The sequence below is a fragment of the Garra rufa genome, chromosome 24, assembly GCF_049309525.1.
Source record: "Garra rufa chromosome 24, GarRuf1.0, whole genome shotgun sequence".
NCBI lineage: Eukaryota > Metazoa > Chordata > Actinopteri > Cypriniformes > Cyprinidae > Garra > Garra rufa.
In genome coordinates, this window is record NC_133384.1 from 25,421,462 (window position 1) to 25,442,509 (window position 21,048).

The 21,048-nt window shown below is 39.3% G+C and overlaps 1 protein-coding gene across 1 annotated transcript; it reads right to left on the reverse strand.

The window, feature by feature from the left end:
- Positions 1 to 3,410: 3,410 nt before the first annotated feature.
- ptchd1 (patched domain containing 1) lies at positions 3,411 to 18,723 on the reverse strand. Its single transcript, XM_073830878.1, has 3 exons — positions 18,279 to 18,723; positions 14,072 to 14,735; positions 3,411 to 9,289 (listed from the first exon to the last, which is right to left on the reverse strand). The coding sequence occupies exons 1-3, from the start codon at positions 18,624 to 18,626 to the stop codon at positions 7,638 to 7,640; spliced, it is 2,664 nt and encodes an 887-aa protein (XP_073686979.1). The 5' UTR covers positions 18,627 to 18,723; the 3' UTR covers positions 3,411 to 7,637.
- Between the last annotated feature and the right edge of the window lie 2,325 nt (positions 18,724 to 21,048).

Genomic DNA, 21,048 nt, shown 5'->3' on the forward strand with positions numbered 1-21,048 from the left:
TTTGTGTTCTAATTTTAGTAAACTTGTTTAAATTTATTTCACATTCGTTTCAGTTACTGAAAACAATTTTTAATAGTTTTTTAGTGTTAATAATAACAACACTGCCTAGAAATAATCAATCTTAAATATTTAAAATCATATACATTACAAATCAAAAGTTTTTGGACAGTCTGACAGTAAGATTTTTAATGATTTTTGGTTAATGAAGTCTCTTCTGCTCAGCAAGCCTGCATTTATTTGATCCAAAATACAGCAAAAGCAGTAATATTGTGACATATTTTTACTATTTAAAATAACTGCATTCTATTTGAATATATTTTGAAATGTAATTCATTCCTGTGACCAAAGCTAAATTTTCAGCATCTTGACTCAAGTCTTCAGGGTCACTTGATCCTTCAGAAATAATTCTAATATACTAATTCGCTGTCTAAGAAACATTTATTATTATTATTATTAATATTTGAAAAACTTGAGTAAATATTTTCAGGATTCTTTGATGATTGAAAGATCCAAAGATCAGCATTTATCTATAATAAAAATCTTTTAAATATAATTTAATATAATTCTTGTAAGTCAATATAATTTTTTTTTTCCGTGGGGAAATTAATATAGCAAGGGATGCTTTAAATTGATCAAAATAGATTATAAATACATTTGTAATGTTACAAAAGATTTCTTTTTTAGATCAATGCTGTTCTTCTACACTTTCTATTCATCAAAGAAACCGAAAAAATTCTGCTCAGCTGTTTTCTACATAATAAATGTAATAATAAAGTATTTTGAGCAGCAAACCAGAATATTAGAATGATTTCTGAAGGATCATGTGACTAAAGTAATGATGCTAAAAATTCAGCTGAAAACACAGGAATAAATTTCATTTTAAAATATTTCACATTTTTACTGTTTTTGCTGTATTTGAATCAAATAAATGCATGCTTGGTTAGCAGAAGAGACTTCTTTAAAAACTTTTGACTGGTAGTGTATACATATATATTTAAACATTTTCAAAATTCTAAATCATTTTTTTCTTTCCAGGTATAAATCTGGACCCCACTGTACATAGGAAGTGCGATGTTTCATCAACAAAAGTGTGAGTATTGAATAATGTCTTCTTCTTTTATGACTTCCTCCTGTTAGAGATGAGCTTTTCAGCAGGCTGAGTTTCTATGGTTACGGATCACACCTGAAAAAATGCTGAATCAAAAGAGTACTGATGCACTTCTATTTTCTAACACCTCTATCTATTGAAATATCAGTGGTTGAGTTTATTTGCATATAACCTTTTTTACTCATATAACCAGCATATTCAAATATGTGACCCTGGACCACAAAACCAGTCATAAGGTAAAATTTTACAAAACTGAGATGTTTACAACATATGAAAGCTCAATAAATAAGCTTTCTATTGATGTATGGTTTGTTAAGATAGGACCATATTTGGCCGAGATACATCTATTTGAAAATCTGGAATCTGAGGGTGCAATAAAATCAAAATACTGAGAAAATCACCTTTAAAGTTGTCCAAATTAAGTTCTTAGCAATGCATATTACTAATCAAAAATTACATTTTGATATATTTATAGTAGGAATTTTACAAAAAATCTTAATGGAACATGATCTTTACTTAATTTCCTAATGATTTTTGGCATAAAAGAAAAATCAATAATTTTGACCCATACAATGTATTTTTGGCTATTGCTACAAATATACCCCAGCGACTTAACACTGGTTTTGTGGTCCAGGGTCACATATATAGTGGGTTTTTTCTCTTATCTGATTAATTGTGTAAGCTGTGGTTGCAATTCATCCGAAGTGAAAGAGAAAAACTGACCTAGACAAAAACAGTATTAGGTTACTTTAGTGAGGAGGCACACCCATTTAGAATGGTGTCCTCTTCTATAATCTCTGCTCATGATCAGTCTCAGTGGTACTGATTAGATCCCACCCACAGCCAGCCAGGACTGGGTTTGGGTATGCCACAGCATCTGCGTGACTGCCAGTGGCGGTAGACATTAGGAAATGTGTCATGTGAAAGGCAATACTCTTTGTGTAATGTTTGTGTCAAAGAAGGGAAAACTCCCCTAAACTTGTGCCTTTTTGCGCACACACTCGCAGTCATAGCGCAGCTCGTATGGCTCTTGTTGCGGTAGTAATGAACCCTTTACTAATGGTAATGACAGCCTAGCAATTTTCACAGCTCTCTACGCTAAAGAAGTCCTCTGAGAATCTGAGCACTCTCAATGTGTAGAGGCTGTTGGTAATGTCACACAGTGGGAGTCGTTCCCAATTATGTCTCCATACTCACTCTCCTTGTGTGTTGGATTCTTCGGTTATACTGTAACACTATTAACCCTCATATACAAGTTTCACATGGCATTGTATTTCATGCTTAATTTCATGCACAATGTCTACAATAGGGATGGGCATATCGATCCTAAAGTATCGATATATCGATACTGATGCGAGTATCGAAAGTATCGATACTCAAATTAAAAATATCGATACTAAGGTGTGTTTTATTTACCAGTGATTTTGTTTATTTAACAAAAAGCAAGGCGTACAATGTGCATTGAATTGGACGTATAACCTATGTTAGGGAATAACTGTGCACGATATAACAATTTTCCTACTCATCTGAACGCACGCAAATGTTGCAAGACAGAACCAATCAATCACAGAGAGCATTCACTCCCTTCAGACAGTGCATTCAAACAGGGCTGCGTTTCCCAAAAGTATCATAAGAAAGCATTGATGCTTTTGGGAAATGGCAGCCCAGAACAATGCTTATCAGAGGACAGAAAATAAAAACATGTTTAAGCTATTTCACAATAAACAAACTGAAATTGTAGCCTACATAATTTGTGCAATTACATTTCTTTAAATTAACACTTAAAGTTCATTGATCATGTTTTGTATTAATGTTAATATAAATTATACACTGTCAGAATAAAAATATTGTATTTTATGTGTGCAACAGCCTGTCACTGGCAGCCCCTTACTGTATGTAGTTAGTTACCACTACAAGTAAACATATTTTAACCACGTGTAAAAAAAAAAAAAAAAAAAAGTTAATTGGTTGCATATTAAATGTTAAAATGCATTTCAAATATAATTTAATAAATGTAATAATTTAAAAGTTAAGTTTAGAAGTATCGTTTCGGTATCGATATCGATATCGATGATACTGGCCTTAAAAGTATCGGTATCATATCGAAAACAAGATAAGTGGTATCGCCCATCCCTAGTCTACAACACTGTAGACACTGACCACTAGATGGCAGCATGCTGCAAAACTGAAAATAGAGTGGAACAATTTATCCCATTTACTGTTAATGCTTAATACAATGAGGATTTATAATAACACAAACAAATAATGCAACACTGTTCTCTTTTTGTTTCACCCTCTTTTATTTTGATTCTTTCGAAATTCATAGAAACAGATAAAAAAAACAGCAATCATCTCCAGAGGCATTTCAGTTAGGTAAAATGCATGAACTCTAGACTAAATGTGTTGTGTGTGTGTGTGTGTGTGTGTGTGTGTGTGTGTGTGTGTGTGTGTGTGTGTGAGCCAGTGTGGGTGTATAGTACATACTTTTTCCCCACATTCTTCCCACTGGCTTTGACATCTTCAAAGGGCCTTGTGCCAATACTGCTTCACAGCAATCATATTTGGACTGAATAAAATAGTGGAGGTGTTGTACAAACGAAATGAAAGGATGTTAGCCTGAGTGAATCTGTGTGAAAGCAGAGGTATGTGAAGGGCTTGCATTGAATGTTTAAATCCAGCAGTTTTGACAACGGAGGACAAATAAGAGATTGTAATGATGAACATGAACTTTTAAACTTCATTTATAAAATGAAGATCGTTCTAGGTCCATGATATTTCGCCTTAAAGGGTACACGCTTTTAAGTACAGTCAAGTACAGGGACATAATGGACCATTTTACCCACATAAAACCACACTGATTCCTACAAAATGAAGGCCGTCTAACTAGATAGACAGATAGATAGATATGGATTAGAAATGATTGATACTATTACACTGCACAAAATCATTTTCATAATGAGTATTTTTGTCTTCATTTCTTAGTCTTGTTTCCGTATCCAAACAAGATAAATGTACTCAACCAAAATTGCATTAAATATTAAGGTATATTTAAAAAATGTTCTCTCAAAACAAGATCATTGTTCTTACTCTCTTGGCAAACCTAACCAAATTTAGTTTATTTATGCTTAAAACAAGAAAACTACTATTTGTCAAAGGGGTAATAAAAATTACCTGCAAGATTTGTCCTCTGAAAAAAGGCCTTAAAGCGATAGTTCACCCCAAAATGAAAATTCTGTTATTAAAGGGTTAGTTCACGCCAAAAAAGAAAATTAGCCCATTATTTACTTACCCTCAAAGCGTCCTAGGTGTATATGACTTCCTTTTTTCAATCGAATGCAAACGGAGTTACATTAAAAATTGTTCTGGCTCCTCTAAGCTTTATAATGGTAATGTGTGGGTGTTTCTCTTCAACAGTCCAAAACAAGTCCAATAAAGTGCGTCCATCCATAATAAAAAAGTGCCTTACATGGCTTCAGGGGTTGAATAAAGGCCTCCTGTGTTTTTGTAAGAACTCTAGGTGGATGATGTAGGACGTATGCGTAGTGCATGTGGCTGTGAGTCTCGCGAAAACCAACGTTTGTTTACAGAAGCAAAGGAAGCAAAGTTTCCTTACTTTAGCAAAGGAAAACCAGTCTCCTCTTGGCTTATATCATTTTTCTTTGCAAATCCTTGTAACTACTTGTAATTTGTGACCGCGTGTCTGCATTCATCACTTCTGAGTGGCACACGTGCAACGCTGACATCCTACGTCATCCGCCCAGAGAGGTTTCCGTAAATATGGATATTTTTCTTACATAAACGCACTGATTCGCTAAATTAGGCCTTTATTCACCCCTGGAGCTGTGTGAGGCACTTTTTATCATGGATGGATGTACTTTATTGGACTAGTTTTGGACTGTTGAAGAGAAACACCTGCCCATTGCTCATCCAAAACTATTTTTAACTTTCCATCACATTCGTCTGAAAGAACAAAGTCATATACACCTAGGATGCCTTGAGGGTGAGTAAATAATGGGCTAATTTTCATTTTTGGCTTAAGTAACCCTTTGATTCCTCACCCTCATGTCGAACAAGACCTTTGTTAATGTTTGGAACACAAATACTTTTTTTTTTTTTGATGAAATCCGAAAACAGAAGAGAAGAAATTGTTGAACAAAGTTGTTATTTTCATTTTCTTTTCGCACATACAGCACAAGTGTTCTTGTAGTTTCATAAAATTACTGTTGAACCACTGATATCACATGGACTATTTTAACAATGTCCTTACTACCTTTCTCGGCCTTGAACGTGTCAGTTGCGTTGTTGTCTATGAAGGGTCAGAAAGCTCTTGGGTTTCATCAAAAATATCTTAATTTGTGTTCTGAAGATAAACAAAGGTCTTACAGGTTTGGAACAACATGAGGGTGAGTAATTAATGACAGAATGTTCAATTTTGGTAAACTATCCCTTTAATGCAGTTTTACTTATAATGAAAATATATTTGAGTTCAGAAATGTTTAGATAAACAAAAGTACCGATTGTCAAAAAAAGTGCTAAACGAAAGATGTTTCTGAAGTATTTCAGTGCTATTCAGAGATCTGTGACAGCTCTATTTGCAGCACTGTTCTGAGATCAGACAGAGCTGTCTGAGTGCTTCACTGAGATCAGCAACAGCTGAGATCAGTGAATGCTGCAGTTGGGTTGCTGGTCTGAGATCACTCAGAGATGTTAAAACACTTTAATTAAATTGTTGAGAGAATCTCTCGGAGCACTATCCTCAGATTACTCAGAAAGAGTATTGAGTACTGGCATACTTCATTGAGACGAGTAAGATCAGCTGTGAGAGACTCTAGCATTGTAACATATATATATGGACTGATTTAATTAGCCGTATAGGTGTGTATATCTGGATGTGTGTATATCATCCCGATACTTGTGGGCTGTGCAGTGATTCAGAAGTGCTACTTAGAAGGAGATTGGAGTAGGTGAGTACCATCAGTCAAGTAGGTGGGGAATGATAAAAAAAAGCCTATTTTACAGCTGCCACATTAAGTGTGTGTGCAAAAATGTCCGATCGTGTGCACGCCTAATTGTCTTTTTCCCTTTTTTGACCTTTATATGATTTTCTGGACCTATGCATTCAGCAATATTTCACACGCTGCAACATAACCTTTCTATTCACAGTCATCAGAAATGTCAATGTCATAGTCCACATGTGTGCTTGAGAAAAGGAGGCTATGCCTCCAACCCCCGCCCCAGCTGCCTTAAAGCACTAATCCTTGCACAAATACAGTAAGAGTCAGAGCTAAAGGGGATGCTATTTTACCTCATGATTGATTTGATATCAATTGCTTTTGGGACTGAAAGATAAGTGGATTTGATTAGCCAGATGCTCCTTTCCTTTCTGCTCCAGGTCTCTCTACACCTATTTTTTTAAAGCCTCTCATACACAGAGGGCAAAGGAGGGTGAAAATGAAAGGACTCTGGCTCATGCATATTGATGAAGAGCATTGTCTGTGACAAGGTGATTTTCAGCATTTTTAGAGGCAAACAAAATAAGCAAAAAGCAGCAGGGATAAATCCTCCATAGATTATACTATCCACCGCAGTGCAACTTAATTGGTAACCGATGCCCTTATTGAACTTAGAGGGTAGGAAATTATACATACACTATGCAACTAAACAGCGACCCGGAGTTACCATGGAAGCATTGCACAGCATACCAACCTGTCAGCACAGTCTTGCTTCTGTGTATCTCTCAGACACATCCCCACCCCCTTCCGTCCTTTTCTTTCACCCGCCCATTTTTTTTCTCTCTCTCTTTCTCTTATACATTCCTTTATGGAAGATGAGCCTCAAATGCCTCTGAGACATTGGTCACTGTGGGGGAGGTGACTTTCACCATGATCATTGAAAATATATATCTGTTCAAACACTATTTAATACCACCATATACCAAAAGACAAATATATGCTCCTGACCAAAACATCTAACCTCTGAGAAAAGATGACATTAGGCGCAATAAAGTCATGGCTATCAGCAGATATGAATATGGCTGCTTGGTCTTTAGCTTAGTGCCCCATGAAAGTCTTGGGGCATCAGAAACATTGTAAGTCTCTATCTACGCCTTGTCAAAGCAATAGCTTGTTACTGTCTCCGCTCTACTGCTGCTGTAATACTGCAGACTAGAGGAGTCCCCCTCTGTGATTATCTGCAACTGTGCAGCAGTGTGGTTCATCTGGCCCTCTTGCTCTGCAGCAAAACCTGCATAGGGTTTACCATGACAACGATACACCCATTGTAATAGCTCAACCTCAAACTCATCCGCTTTTACCATCAAACAAAAGCCTTGTTTAAATTGTGGGCTCATGCTGAAGAACACCCATAAAGTGGTTAAAAGCCATCTAGAGGCTTTTAAGTATGGGAACTGGAAGCACAGCTGCACAAAGGCTAACACTCGTATCTCAGGTCTCCTTCTGCCACCCCCTGTGGGTGTTTTGTTTTTTCTCTCTTGTACATGCTCCAGTCTACCTTTCTTTTGGGCATGTGGTCAGACAGTGGTAATCTGATCAACCACACGAGTGCTGTCCACCATCTCCACACACTCAATTTCTTCCCGGTTTTCTGTCGCATTCTTTCTCTCCCGACACTTTTTCTTAGAGGGAGGCAAGAAGGTGAGCAGGACAGGAAGAATGGCCAAACAGTGGAAGGCGGTGATGATGGCGGTGAGAAAGAGGCACCTGAAGAGCGTACGAGTGAGGTTCGAGGGCACGGCCGCGAGAGGGAGCAGAGCAGCCCCATAACACAAGTAGCTCTGAAGGGCGGGAACTCCGTGTCTCTCCAGAGCTAGTTTCACCCAGCGCGTACGAGTGGATTCCCGGCCTAGGGCAAACGCAGACACCAGCGGAGCGCTGGAGTCTACAGCATAGTTCACGCCGTAGATCAGACACAGCACAGAGACGCAGTCCAACTCGACCCGCCACAGGGTCATGAAACCCACCAGCCCGAACTCAACAGAGGCTACTGTCACAGTCAACCAGGCATTCACCAGTGGGTCAGCTGCCAAGAAGGTGGAAAAGAAGAGCAGAAAGAGTGCAGCGATGCATGAGTTCTTCAGCGGTGCTCCAACAGATGAAGCATAGCGGTCCATATACACAAAGGATGGATTAAAGATAATGAACTTCACCCTGGAGGTCAGTGACAGCTTCCTTAGCGTGTCCAACAGGATAGACATCTCCTCTCGTTTGTTTTCCGTCGTCTTGGCCACTAGAAACATACGGGAGGCTACGACATCAAATTCCCCATCGGCACGTTTGGCAAAGATGATATCGTCCGAGAAGTGTACATATTGTGGCTGGCGCAAAAACCCAGACCGCAAGTGTTCTGTGAAGTTGCTGCGTGACAGGCTTGTGGTGATATTCAGCCCGTGAAGGTAGTTGAGGTAACTCTCAAACCAGGAGATGCGTTCAAAACCTTTGGTGTATTCCAGAAGATCCTCTTGGACGCTTGTGTTCCAGTACTCAATGGACTCGTAGATGTAGAAACCAATCACGGGGCTGTAACTGCTGAAATACCGCTGCTGTGCACGGGTGTATGCAATAGTGCTTGTTTCTGTCGCAACCACATTACTAAGGTCTGATCCTTCACTGACCTGAAGGTAGCCCATGAGAGCGAAGGAAACATAAACCAAGTAGAACAGAACCACGAATGGTTTGACGTAGGTGTTGGTGATCCAGTCACAGTAGTACCGCTTCATAAAGGCAACCAGCAGGTGACTCTCGTAAGCACGGAGTGGTCCTGCTTCCGTGGCCTCCTCGTTGTAATGCGTGTACATGAGAAAGCGGTACCACGCCGGCTTCTGCTGCAGCAACTCAGGTTTTGGTACACGCCTGCAGAATAAACTATGACGGTAGTTGTTTTCCAGGTAGCCGGCGAACACCAGGTTGGAGCCGTAGAAGGTGAGGATGTAGAGGTAGTTGAAGAGGACTGAGATGCAGGCGTTCCGACAGAAGAGACGCACAGCCTCAATGTTTGTGAATGGACTGGCTCCAATGCCGAAGGTGACCACGTGCAAGGCCGTGCTAGCTGTGAAGGGCAGCATACAGTCAGAGAACACAGCAGCGACCCGCTCCTTCACATGCTGGTCCTCGCGGGTACGTCGCCAAGACGACAACATCTCGAATGTGCCGAACAAGCCATGACCTGAAAGAGATGAAGAGAGAAAATACGTCTTTCAGTGACTTACAAACCTTAAATAAAAAAAGGTGAAGTGGAGTGGTCTAAGCATATCTTGGAATGATTTTGGCAGGCAGCTCTTTCAAGTGACATAAATGGCTGCTGGGAAAAGAGGAGACGTAAATAATTGAACAAAACGGTGACAAGACAGTCACTCTGCAGCTGCATCGCAACAATGGATGTGAGGGAAAAACAGATGCTCTCATTCTCCAGCTCTGGCACTGCTTTATTTTGGACAAAGCTAAGTCAAATAGTGTTAAGCATGCATTGTAACATTTATACATACTGGAGCCTATAAACACCATTCCTAATTTATATCTCATCATTATCACCAGTGCAATTTACCGGAAAATCCATCGAAATAAAATGTTCTGTTTTGAAAGCAAAGCCAAAGAAGCCTCCTGGCCATCACCACCTCTATTTACAGAGCGTGATCTAACTATAGCCCACTCACTCCTCCTCCATCTTCACAGCTGATGAATTTGTAGCTAAATAAATCTCAGTCACACTCACACACGATAGCCACATGTCATGTAAAATTGATCTGATGAAAGGAGAAAGCCTTATAAATGTGAGAAAGGCTGACAGCCCCTGTAGCCTTGGGACTTTGTAGAAGCACAGAAGCCCAAGACATTAGGCAAACTGGGTCAGCCTACTTTTAGAAGTTGACATAAAGAAACCCAAGGTCCGACGATTGAACACAAGTCATCATGACGAAGCTAACTCTCTTACACATTGACTTGTGCTTGGGTCTTTTTTTCAGTTTCAGTGTTTTTTCCTCTCAAGCTTTCTGCAACACTTGCTCATGCAGGCAGAGTGAGCAGATGGCTCTCACCTACAGGGTTGCCACGGCATCAGTGACTCATCATTCATGACGGAGGTTCCCTCGGTCCGATATCGCTAGTACTGCCTCTCGCACAAACCTGGGATGTGTGCCCAGCACAATAGCTAGCAGAGTCACCAGACAGCACTGGCTTGAGGTCATGGCCTCCGCCATTGGATTCAAGTGTTCTGAATTTCAGCAGAGCTAAAGGTCTCAAATTAAACTAATGGGCAGTAAGAGGAGATTGTTGCTAAACGAAACAATCAAGATCCACGAGTGAGACAAACAAAATGAGAGAGAGACTGTAATTTCTATTGTCATGCTGTTTTCTCACACTTTTGCCTTTGCTCTCTCCCTCTGCCACAGTCGTTTTCCTATTTACTAGAGGAACCAACTATTTCATTTCCACTCCTCATTTTCAGTATCCATGTCCTTTATCTCCTGAACATCTTTGCTCATCTCCCAAGATGCGGTGCAGTCTTTTTTCTCTTTATAAACATGACATTAATCTTAGCAATTATGGCCTATGATATCTCTCCCTTCCATCTTTCTGTTATCATCAGAGGACTGTCAGATGATCCCAGTTGACAGCTAATGTCCTTGTAATGGAATTTGTTTTAAATAAAAGGCCGGTGGCCTATAGAGATAAGGCCTATTGTTTTGTCAGACATCCGTTATGTTGTACTTATTACATATATCCCGGCTTTTCTCTGAACCCTATTATTCAACCCTGTATAAACAACCTGGAATGGCTTTAAAGGCATAGTTTACTCAAAAAGAAAAATTACCCCTTGATTTACTCATCCTCAAGACATCCTAGGTGTATATGATTTTCTTCTTTCAGACGAATACAATTAGAGTTATGTTAAAAAATGTCCTGGCTCTTCTAAGCTTTATAATGGCAGTGAATGGCTGTTGAGATTTTGAAGCAAAATAAAGTGCATGAATCTATCATAAAAAGTACTCCACATGGCTCCGGGGGTTATTAAAGGCCTTCCAAATGAAATCAGTGTGTTTGTGTAAGAATAATATTAATATTATAAACTTTTTAAACCGCAATCTCTAGCTTCTGCTAACTGTTGTTTACGTGTTCACGAGAGAGTGGCGTTCCAGCGGATGACGTATGCATAGCGTAAGCTTTAATTATGGTTATTTTTATTACACAAATGCATCAATTCACTTCAGAAGGCCTTTATTAACCCCCTGGAGACATGTGGAGTACCTTTTATGATAGATTTATTTACTTTATTTACTTAACAGCCATTCACTGCCATTATAAAGCTTGGATATTTTTTAATTAGGGGTTGAAGCGTGTAGTGCTAATGATCAGCAATCTCCATTTAAAATTATCGGGCAGACCAAACTGTAAATTGTAGAGACTTGAAATTGGAGGCATGGTATAGTACTCACACTGCTTACAGTGTCACCAAGACTTACCCCAGTTGGCCTGATGGGGGTGCTAGAGCGATCAAAAGTATGAAATCGCTCAGATTCGATTGTGAGCCTGACAAAATTTTAGGGTTTTTTGATTTTTCTTTGGCAATCTAGTCCAAGGTTTTTCACTTGATCAGAACCAAACCAGTGCAGAAAGATTCTCTGGAGAGTGAATATCAATAATTATCAAAAAAGGTTTCACTTTCAACTCACTGTTGCAAAGACACGCCAAAACGTTAACGTAGTAAAATGCTTATAACTCCTGAACGGAATGAGTTATCTTCGCCAAACTCAGAACACTTGTCACAGGACAAAATCTGAGCTTTGCCACCTGGTGGCGTGCTATAAGAGTAAAAACCATAAAATGGCTATAACTACGCAACCTTTTGTCCTATCAACATGAAAACTGCTGTGCACGGTCGTGGTCCAAAGTGCCACAAGTGTCTATAAGTAGGGATGCACCGATCCGATTGTCAGTAAAGCCGGTTCTGTAATCAGCGGTAAATGCCATCAGATGCGTGATTTCACGTTGAGCCGTATATACTACACACAGCCGTTGTTCACTGACGAGCTGCGCACATTCACACTGATAATGAACATGGATTTGCGCAGCTCGTCGCACCTGATTGCATTTACCGCTGATTACAGAACCGGCTTTACTGACAAAACGCGCAAGCATCTCGGCCGATTCGGATCGTGCATCCCTATCTATAAGGACTTTTCTTATCTCCAAAAAACATGGCAGCCATTGGCCAATGAATTTTGAGCCCCTATTAGACAAGGATAACAGAGGCTGATCGGAAAGAAACTTGGTGGGCCTGTTTAACTCATGACCCCAAAGGTCTGAGAAATTTGAAAGAAATCAGCCACTGGGGTCCAATATCACATTTTTCATGGGCGTAAACGATTGTACATTTTGCACGTTTTTCATGCATACATGTAATATTCAAATCACATGATAGAATTCCTCATTCCTAGACTTTGCCTTAGGAACCACTGCTGTCAATCAAATTGTTTGTTAAATGATTGAGAAGATGTAAAAAACTTACTTTTGCAAACTAGTCCTAGGTTTTTCACTCAATCTAAAAAAACAAACACTGCTGTACAATTCTAGGTCAATAATTATCTAAAAAAATGTTGAAATTTACCCTTTGGGAAGCTATAACTGGGGTGTTTAGAAAAGGGGCTTGTGCAGATTTACCCAAAATGCTATAAATCCTACAGGAAAACTTCACAAAACCTAGTGAGCCCATGCGACAGACGATTCTAAACAAGCAGGAGATTGGACCACAGCTGGTGCTATCACAGTAATAACCGTTAAAAAACATAATATTTATATGGCAAAATTACCTGCATTTGCCAAAATGCTTTTTTAAATCATTGATTTATGTGGTTACAGGTTTTCTAAATGATGTCTTTTTTCATATGTGCTTAAATGCCTTAAAACGCTTGAACCCTGGTAATTGCTGCTTGCAGCTATATTATACCTCTGATTGTATTTGTCTGAAAGAAGAAAGTTTTATACACCTAGGATGGATTGAATGTGAATAAATCATCAGGTAATTTTCATTTTTAGGTGAACTATCTCTTTAATATGCAGTGACACTGGACAGCTCTACCAAGTTCTGCTTTTTACGTTACGAACGTGGTCTGTAGAAGAGCTCTGTAAGGAGATGCTGTCACTCTTGGTCTGCGATTGGAAGCCAATTGGGAGAATTCTAAGATTGCTGATGGTGAGTGGCACAATTTCCAAGGTTGGGATTGAACTGTTGAAGCATTATAAGAAGGACACAGATGTCAGTCTTCTTGAGATAGAAATGCAATAGTAATTTTGTGGAGTGGGTGGCACGGGGGTCAATCTAAACGCATCGTCTTGCAGCCTTTTTCCAAGCCCTCGTTTTTCTTTTCCATTTTTATCTCCTCATTTCTCTGTCTTTCGCCCCAGCCTGTTATTTTCTCAACAGAAGCCTCCTCCCACACGTGGCACTAATTGCTGTGTGTAAGAGATGGTCAACGAGAGCGAGCGAGATGGATGTGATCTGTCAGGATGCATGTACGCGTGTTGGTAATTAGTCGCAAGAAATCTGCTCGTGTGAATCTGTTCCACAAGCACACAGTTGATTCACGCAGAATGGCTCATGGACAGAAGACAAAAGAAGGGGGTGGAATTCCTCTAAAGGCTGTCTGTTGCGCTCTATTAGGAATTCCTTTGATGTGGAGCGTTTCATTTTTAATGATACACCTTGACTAAAGCGCAGTGCAGAGCTTTCCGGTCAGTCAAAAAGGTGTACTCGTTTAACCTGACAGTCTTTTAAAATACAAGCAGTCACAGTATGCAAATGGAAGATCAAAAGAATGGAACGATAATGCAAACAGCAATGACTTAGAGAGAAAAGAGCACAAATTACTGGGATGATTCATATACATTATCGATCAAAAGTAGTGTATGTTTTTGCATAACAGGAGGACAAGTAGGAGTAATATAATCTCACCTAACATGACAAACGGGATGCCCAGGTATGTTGAATTGTATTTCCCTCCTGTGAGGTTGAAAATGCCTGCAGAGGTGAGTGTAGCGAGGCTGACAGTCACCAGAGCCAGAAGACCCAGCCATGGCTTTGTACGCACACAGTCTCGCATTGAGCAGCACAGCATGGCCAGCGAGAGGCACACAGCCAGGCTAAAGAGCAGCGGCCGTTCTGATACCCGACTGGTCCTTTGGAAGTCCCTCTGAAGAGAAGAGGAAGTGAATGGGTATAGGCTAAGCTCTGGATGAGCCTTTCCAAAGTCCTCCAACTCCTTGCAGAACAGCAGCTCCCAGGTGGCCGCCACCACTTCGTTGAGTGGGCTGGCAGCTTGCAGGTAGTATGTGAGTTGAAGGGCTCGAGCAGAACGCACCCCATCTCTTCCTCCGCCTGCCAGGACTCCGCCCAGTTGGTGTCCGATGTAGGCCTCCCGCCCATCTTTGAGTTTGGTGATGGGATAACGCAGAGGGAGTACAGAACGGTTGGACGCCCGGGCTGATCTCATCTCTTCCAGAACCCGCAGGATGTCGTCTACGATGCAGCTCTTGCTGTCATCCAACAGGCAGAGGTGGGCAAAGGTGTAGTTGAATCCCAGCATAGGAACTTGGATCTGAGTGATTGTGTTGTGTAGCTTGGGGTGGAAAGAGAGGGAAAAAATACAGACTTTAGTAATACATACAGAGCAATACAGATAAACTAAAAAAAGTCAATTAAAACATAATACAACAAGAGGAGTATTACTGTGAAATATTATTATATTTTTCTTTGTTGATGTTTTTATTTTTATATCTTTTAAATCTTATTCTTGTGATGGCAAAACTGAATTTTCAGCAGCCATTACTCCAGTCTTCAGTGTTAAATGATCACTCTAATATGCTTATTTTGTACTCAAGAAACATTATTTTTTATCAATGTTGAAAACAATTTATAGAGGTGCTTATACTTATGAAGACCTGTTTCCGCCACTGAATAAAAAATAAAAAAGGTAAATGCAACTTTTTTCTTACAATTGCGTAATACAAACTCGCAGTTGTGAGTTATAAAATCAGTATTATGTGATGCAAACTTGCAATTGCAAGAAGAAACCTCAGAATTTCGAGATTTAACTTTGCAATTCTGAGAAATAAAGTCAAAATTGCGAGTTTAAATCTCGAAATTCTGAGTTTTTCAATTCTGACTCTGTTTCTCAGAATTTAAATCTCCGAATTCTGAGTTTTGTACTCAGAATTGCGAGTTTAAATCTTGAAGTTTTGACTTTATAACACAACTGCAAGTTATTAAGTCAGAATTGTGAGATATAAACTCGAAATTGAGAACATAAGTCTTATTTTCCCCTTAGAATTGGACTTTATAACTTAAAACTGCAAATTTATATCTCACAATTTTGACAAAGAACGTTTTTTTTTCGCATTTGCATTTGCGAGGACTTTTTAACTTAAAATTGAGTGAGTTTATATCTCGCAATTCTGTTTTTATAACTCGCAATTGTGAAGTTATATGTCACAATTCAGAGAAAAAAAGTCAAAATTGTGAGATGAAAACACAATTGCAAGAAAAGAAGTCAGAATTGTGAGATAAAAAGTCGCAGTTACCTTTTTTTTAATTTTATTCAGTGGTGGAAACAGGCTTCCATAGCTGCTTATTAATTTTGTGGAAACTTTTTTCAGTACTTTTTTATGAATAGAATGTTCATAAGAACAGCATTTATTTGTTATATAAGTTTTTGCTCTTTCGTTTGATCAATTTAATCCATCCTTGTAGAAAAGTAGAACTGGCGAAATCCACTGACTTTAAATGGTAGCGTATTATGTTCTTGCAACATTAGGAATTAATTCAAATTCAAACTTTTAACACTCAAGAGTAATCTTTAAGTATGTGATTATGTCAATATTTCATCGCATCCAGTTGCAACTATCTTGTTGCCAGGCAACAGAAAACGTTGCTGCAGGACGAGTGTGCCAACAGTTTTACTTCCTGTTTAAAAACACAAACACAACATCAAAGAAAAAACTTTTAGACTTTCTTCCAAGGCAATTCATGTGAGAGGAGGATTGATTGTCCTCGGAGGTCAGTCTCTCGGCGTTTTTAATGTCAGACTGATTAGACTGTGTCAGACTCAGATCACCGGGGGAGGCTGCCTCCTCCAATGCTCCTCCGGCCTCCTCGAGCAGCAAAGAAATGTCAGACACACACCAATCAGGCCTCTAATTGCTCAAGCTTGATAATTAACCCTCAGTTGGAGACTAAAGCATGACATCTGCATGCCCACAGTCTCTGACCTACAGTAGACGGACGCTCCAAAAGGGCCGTCTGCAATTTATGCGTATTACAGGCATAGAACAGAACTATATATACTAATATATAATATAATCACCTCAAATCCTTTGAACCGTATTTCTTTTTTCCTCTTTCAGAATCAGATCAGGCATACACAATTGTCACACTGCATTCGACTTGATCAAATCATGGCTCAGCAGAGGAGAGCTAACCTCCTTCCCAAAGGTGGTCTGTGATACAGTGAACAAGGTTAGACCGAGACCTGTTGTGTTATGGTGCAGAGAGAATATAAAGAAGGTTCTATTTCTGGAATACACAATGCATTGTGAATATTAAAAAGTTCTTACGATGTGGTTGCTGCTCACAGCTCGGGCTTTGTTCAATTAGCTCAGGAAAATTGAAATGAATGTCTCCAGTTGGAAAAGCTGAGTCTAAACGCACATGAAGTGAGTACTTTGCATTTAATAATAAAGTGTCCATGCTAGCAAAATGTCAATATGAAATGTGAAGCCACAATTTCATTTGCATTCCACAAAAAGAGGTAAAGTGCTCATTTGGTTTTTCCCTAGAGTGAAGATTTTTCGCAAGTACAGTATAAGCAGAAGTTGCCAGCATCATATTTCATGTTGGTGGTGTCTGGGGCAGTGAATTTTGGAGCTGGATTGGTAAACTGTGTTACAGAAAGATAAAGTAGGCCACAAGCTAACACTCTGACCGCCACATAGCATGAAATATTTCTAATATTAAAAAAATATATGATCCGGGGAGAGCCGTGGGAAGAAAACTTCCCTCGAAATCCAGTTAAAACCATAACACCTGTATTGCAGGGAAGTTAAAATGACAGATTTGTTCAGTTTTAGAGTTATTATCCCAATGATCCCCAAGTGCTGGGACAATAAATAAATGAAGAAATAAACGATAATAGATCACGTAACTATCTTCTTCCATTTTCTCACTTACTATGAGACTACCATCAGATAGAGTATTTAATAATGAACATATATTACATAAATATTGATTAATTGATTACGTAAAGATCATGTTCCATTAAAATCTTTTGTAACTTTCCTACTGTAAATATATTACAACTTATTTTTTAAATAGTAATATGCATTGCTAAGAACTTCATTTGGACAACCCTAAAGGCGTTTTTCCTCAATATTTGATTTTTTTATTGCTCCCTCAGATTCCAGATTTTCAAATAGTTGTATCTCAGCCAAATATTGTCCTAACAAACCATACATCAATGGAAAGCTTATTTATTCAGCTTTCAGATGATGTATAAATCTCAATTAAAAAAAGAATTACTCTTATGACATGGTTTTATGATCCAGGGTCACATACATTATTGATTAATCTATCGTTTTTGACAAAATAACCATACTTATTTTTCATGTCACACATGCATTAAATGTTTATATTTTCTTTTTCTTTTTGTATTGCTAGCTATGAATAGGAGTTATTCACGTAATGTTGTGAATGTAAGCATTGGTAAATCTGTTAAATAAATTAAATAATTACTATTATTACACTATACACTCCAGAACCTGTGACTTTGTTAAACTCATAACAGATCAAATATAAAAAGAACTTGAGTATAAAAACTGACTTAGATATAGATATTACGTAATCATAAAAATGTTTTATGCAAATATCTGACAGTGCTGAAAAAGAAGGACAAGGTTGTGAAGCCGAGAAAGAGATTTATATATGTTTTCATCTATCCCTCACTGAACGATTTTCTTCACGTTTTCACTTTCAAACATGAGAAAACAGCTTCAGGGAAAAGTTGGATCTGCTAAAAAAAAGTGGCTAAATTAACAAAATATAGTGTTTCATAGAGTCCTGACAGCACAGCTGTGAAACAAAGAATTTACTCCAATAAAATGTCCCTCACCTTTAGGACTGAGTTGACGTGGTGAGGGTCCAACACGCTCCCCCTGCGCGAAGTCACGATGACCCGGCCATATCTCCCAGGTGTTTGCAAGTCCGAGTAGAGGGTGTGTTTGGACCGGTTGACGGGGAACAAACTATCCACCAAGTTTCCCTCGATCTTCGCCAGGCTGTGTTTGGGGGCTAACAGGTACTCCACGTTTTCTTCTATGCGGTATCTGCTGAAACTCGCGCCCAGCAGGATGGAGATCAGCACGGGCGCGGAGGCGAAAAACACCGGGTGATTGGCGACAAAGTGGCCCAGTTTGTGGAATGACGTCCTGAGCCCTTCGTGCAACACTTGTCGCAACATTCTAGAATGCAGCAACAGCGCAAGGGCGATGAACCAGCATCAGCATCAGAGATCCGGAGCATCAGTGTTCAACCCACGCAGCTGGATCACTGAAATGATGAAGCGTTGCGTTGAATCTCATCAGGTCCTTCTGGGTCAGAGACATTTTTGTTAGTACTGCATTTCATTTTACTTTTAAGAAAAAGATAAGTCAGAATGAAAATGCTTTTGAAACGCTGCAGCGTTGGGTGAATTGTGCATGTGGTAGTTCTGTGTGCGCATTATTCAGAGACTTTGAAAGCGGACGACTTTTCTTTCAGTATTCTGTCAGTAATTTTGGGGCGTTTCGCGCAACCCAAACGGTCTTTGGCGTCGCTTGTACAGCTATCTAACCTTCGGATACCTAAACGCTAAAGTGATACGCAAATCTATAATGGAGTCATAAATAATGAGACATGGCTATTATAGGTTTATCGATGTACCAACGTTGCTATCTTCTCAGAAAAACGCGATTTCTGTTCACAAACATTTATTTTAGCACAATTCTGACTAACTTGTAATCTAACTAGCAAAAACATACTTTTAAGAACTCAAACCATTTGTTTTGACTTTCTTTAGGGTTCAGGTCTTAATTATAGGATCAACATCCAAGCCCTCTCCTCCCCACCCCATAATTCACACCTTGGACTATTGTGGTCACTATTTAAGGGATAGACACGTTATCCTTATAGAAAGAACACATCTAAACCGGCATGACGAGTTGAAAAGTGGCAAAAACCTGCATGGGTTAAACTGTGTTTTTTCGACAGGGAAAGGTGGTTCTGTATTATTACCAGTCACGTCTTTGCAGTTTCATGCCATCTGAGAGACCCAATTTCCATAAATGCGTCGTTGATCCGAGTTGCCAGGAATGATCTGCTCATTTCTCGAAACGGAAACGACTTTTCTCTTTGAATATCTCCACGGCGTCTTAGAAAGGATGCATCCAGTACGTATCGGTGTATTTTTAACAGTGAGCTGGTCGTGTACTTACAAAACAGTTTCAAAGGCGCAAATACAGTTTTGTATATTCCATTATCTATGAGGTGCGTGTCATTGATCCATGTTAATCCCGCACCGCGCCCAGCACGACCGCTATCCGCTGTTACCAGTCTGAAACCGAGAATCTCCACCACCGACCCGCGGTGCAAAATGCGTGCGGGCTCCGCGCAGCTCCAGCTCGGCCACTTGTGTGCATTTCCTTACCGGGTTAAGGCATTCGTTCACTGCGCAAGATAAAATATTCACAAACGACCGCGATGCGGCACTTAATTGCTCAGTTACGGAGCTGATTCAGAAGTTCCAGTTTCCCGAAGAGCCGGCCGGTGAATGCCGGTGGTGCCCCCACCCCCATTACACCTAATCACGGGAATGGGGTTGTGGAAAGGCGAAAGGGAAAGCTTTTCTGATTGGTCTGTTAACGTTAGACCATACAAGAGATAATAACACACATAGAGACAACGATTATGTCATGGAATGCATTTTGTGTGACAGCCTGTTAAAAATGGACGTTTTATAGAAACTGTTTGCAATTACTATGCTAATTTACACCTACAATTATTGTGTCAGTACACACAGAGCATTATTTGAGCACTTTACGTCAAAGACAAAATTACAGCGTTTGGCATGGGAAAACAGGTTGCAATCATTAAGTAAAAAGCATTTGCGCACTGTGCTTCTAGTCAACACTCAGAAGTCCTAGAGATGCAACAGACTTTGTGCTAATATTTGCCTCTACAGAAGAGGAAAAAGTGCTCAGAACTGAAAGCCAGTCGCTAGGCTTGATTCAGCACCATGGACAGAGATGAATGAAGTACCACTTTTGAAGGATCCAGAACACTTTTAAAGATGAATGAAAGTAGTAGTTTTCCTTTTTCTAAAATGTAGTCGCCCTCAAGCCATCTGAGATGTAGATGAGTTTATTTTTTAACAGATTTTAAGAAATCTAGCCATCATTTGTTCACCAATGGATCAGTGCATTGTGTTTGAAGTGTTTGAAGTTAAAAGCATCTTAATGATGAATGTATTACAAACGGTTTTTTATTTCTCATGATGTTAGCTAATGGACTGGAATCATTACTTGTGTATTATTGTGATTTTTTTATTGGCTCTTTGGACTCTCATTCTGACAGCACCCATTCACTGCAGAGGATCCATTGATATGCAAGGGATGTAATGCTAAATTTCTCCAAATCTGTTCTGATGAAGAAACATACTCATCTAAATCTTGAAAGGCCTGAGGGTTTTTATTTTTTAGCAAATTTTCAGTTTTAGGTTAACCATTTTGAGAGTTTACCATGATGTGCTTGTGCAGTATTGTGATTTTTTTATTGGCTGTTTGGACTCTCATTCTGACGGCACCCATTCACTGCAGAGGATCTATTGCTATGCAAGGGATGTAATG

Excerpts from the sequence above, each read along its gene's own strand:
- ptchd1 (XM_073830878.1), bottom strand. The coding sequence starts at position 18,626 with ATGTTGCGACAAGTGTTGCACGAAGGGCTCAGGACGTCATTCCACAAA. Across the intron at positions 14,736-18,278 it reads ACGTCAACTCAGTCCTAAAG|CTACACAACACAATCACTCA; the intron begins GTGAGGGACATT and ends TTCCACCCCAAG. Across the intron at positions 9,290-14,071 it reads CATCCCGTTTGTCATGTTAG|GTCATGGCTTGTTCGGCACA; the intron begins GTGAGATTATAT and ends CATCTCTTTCAG.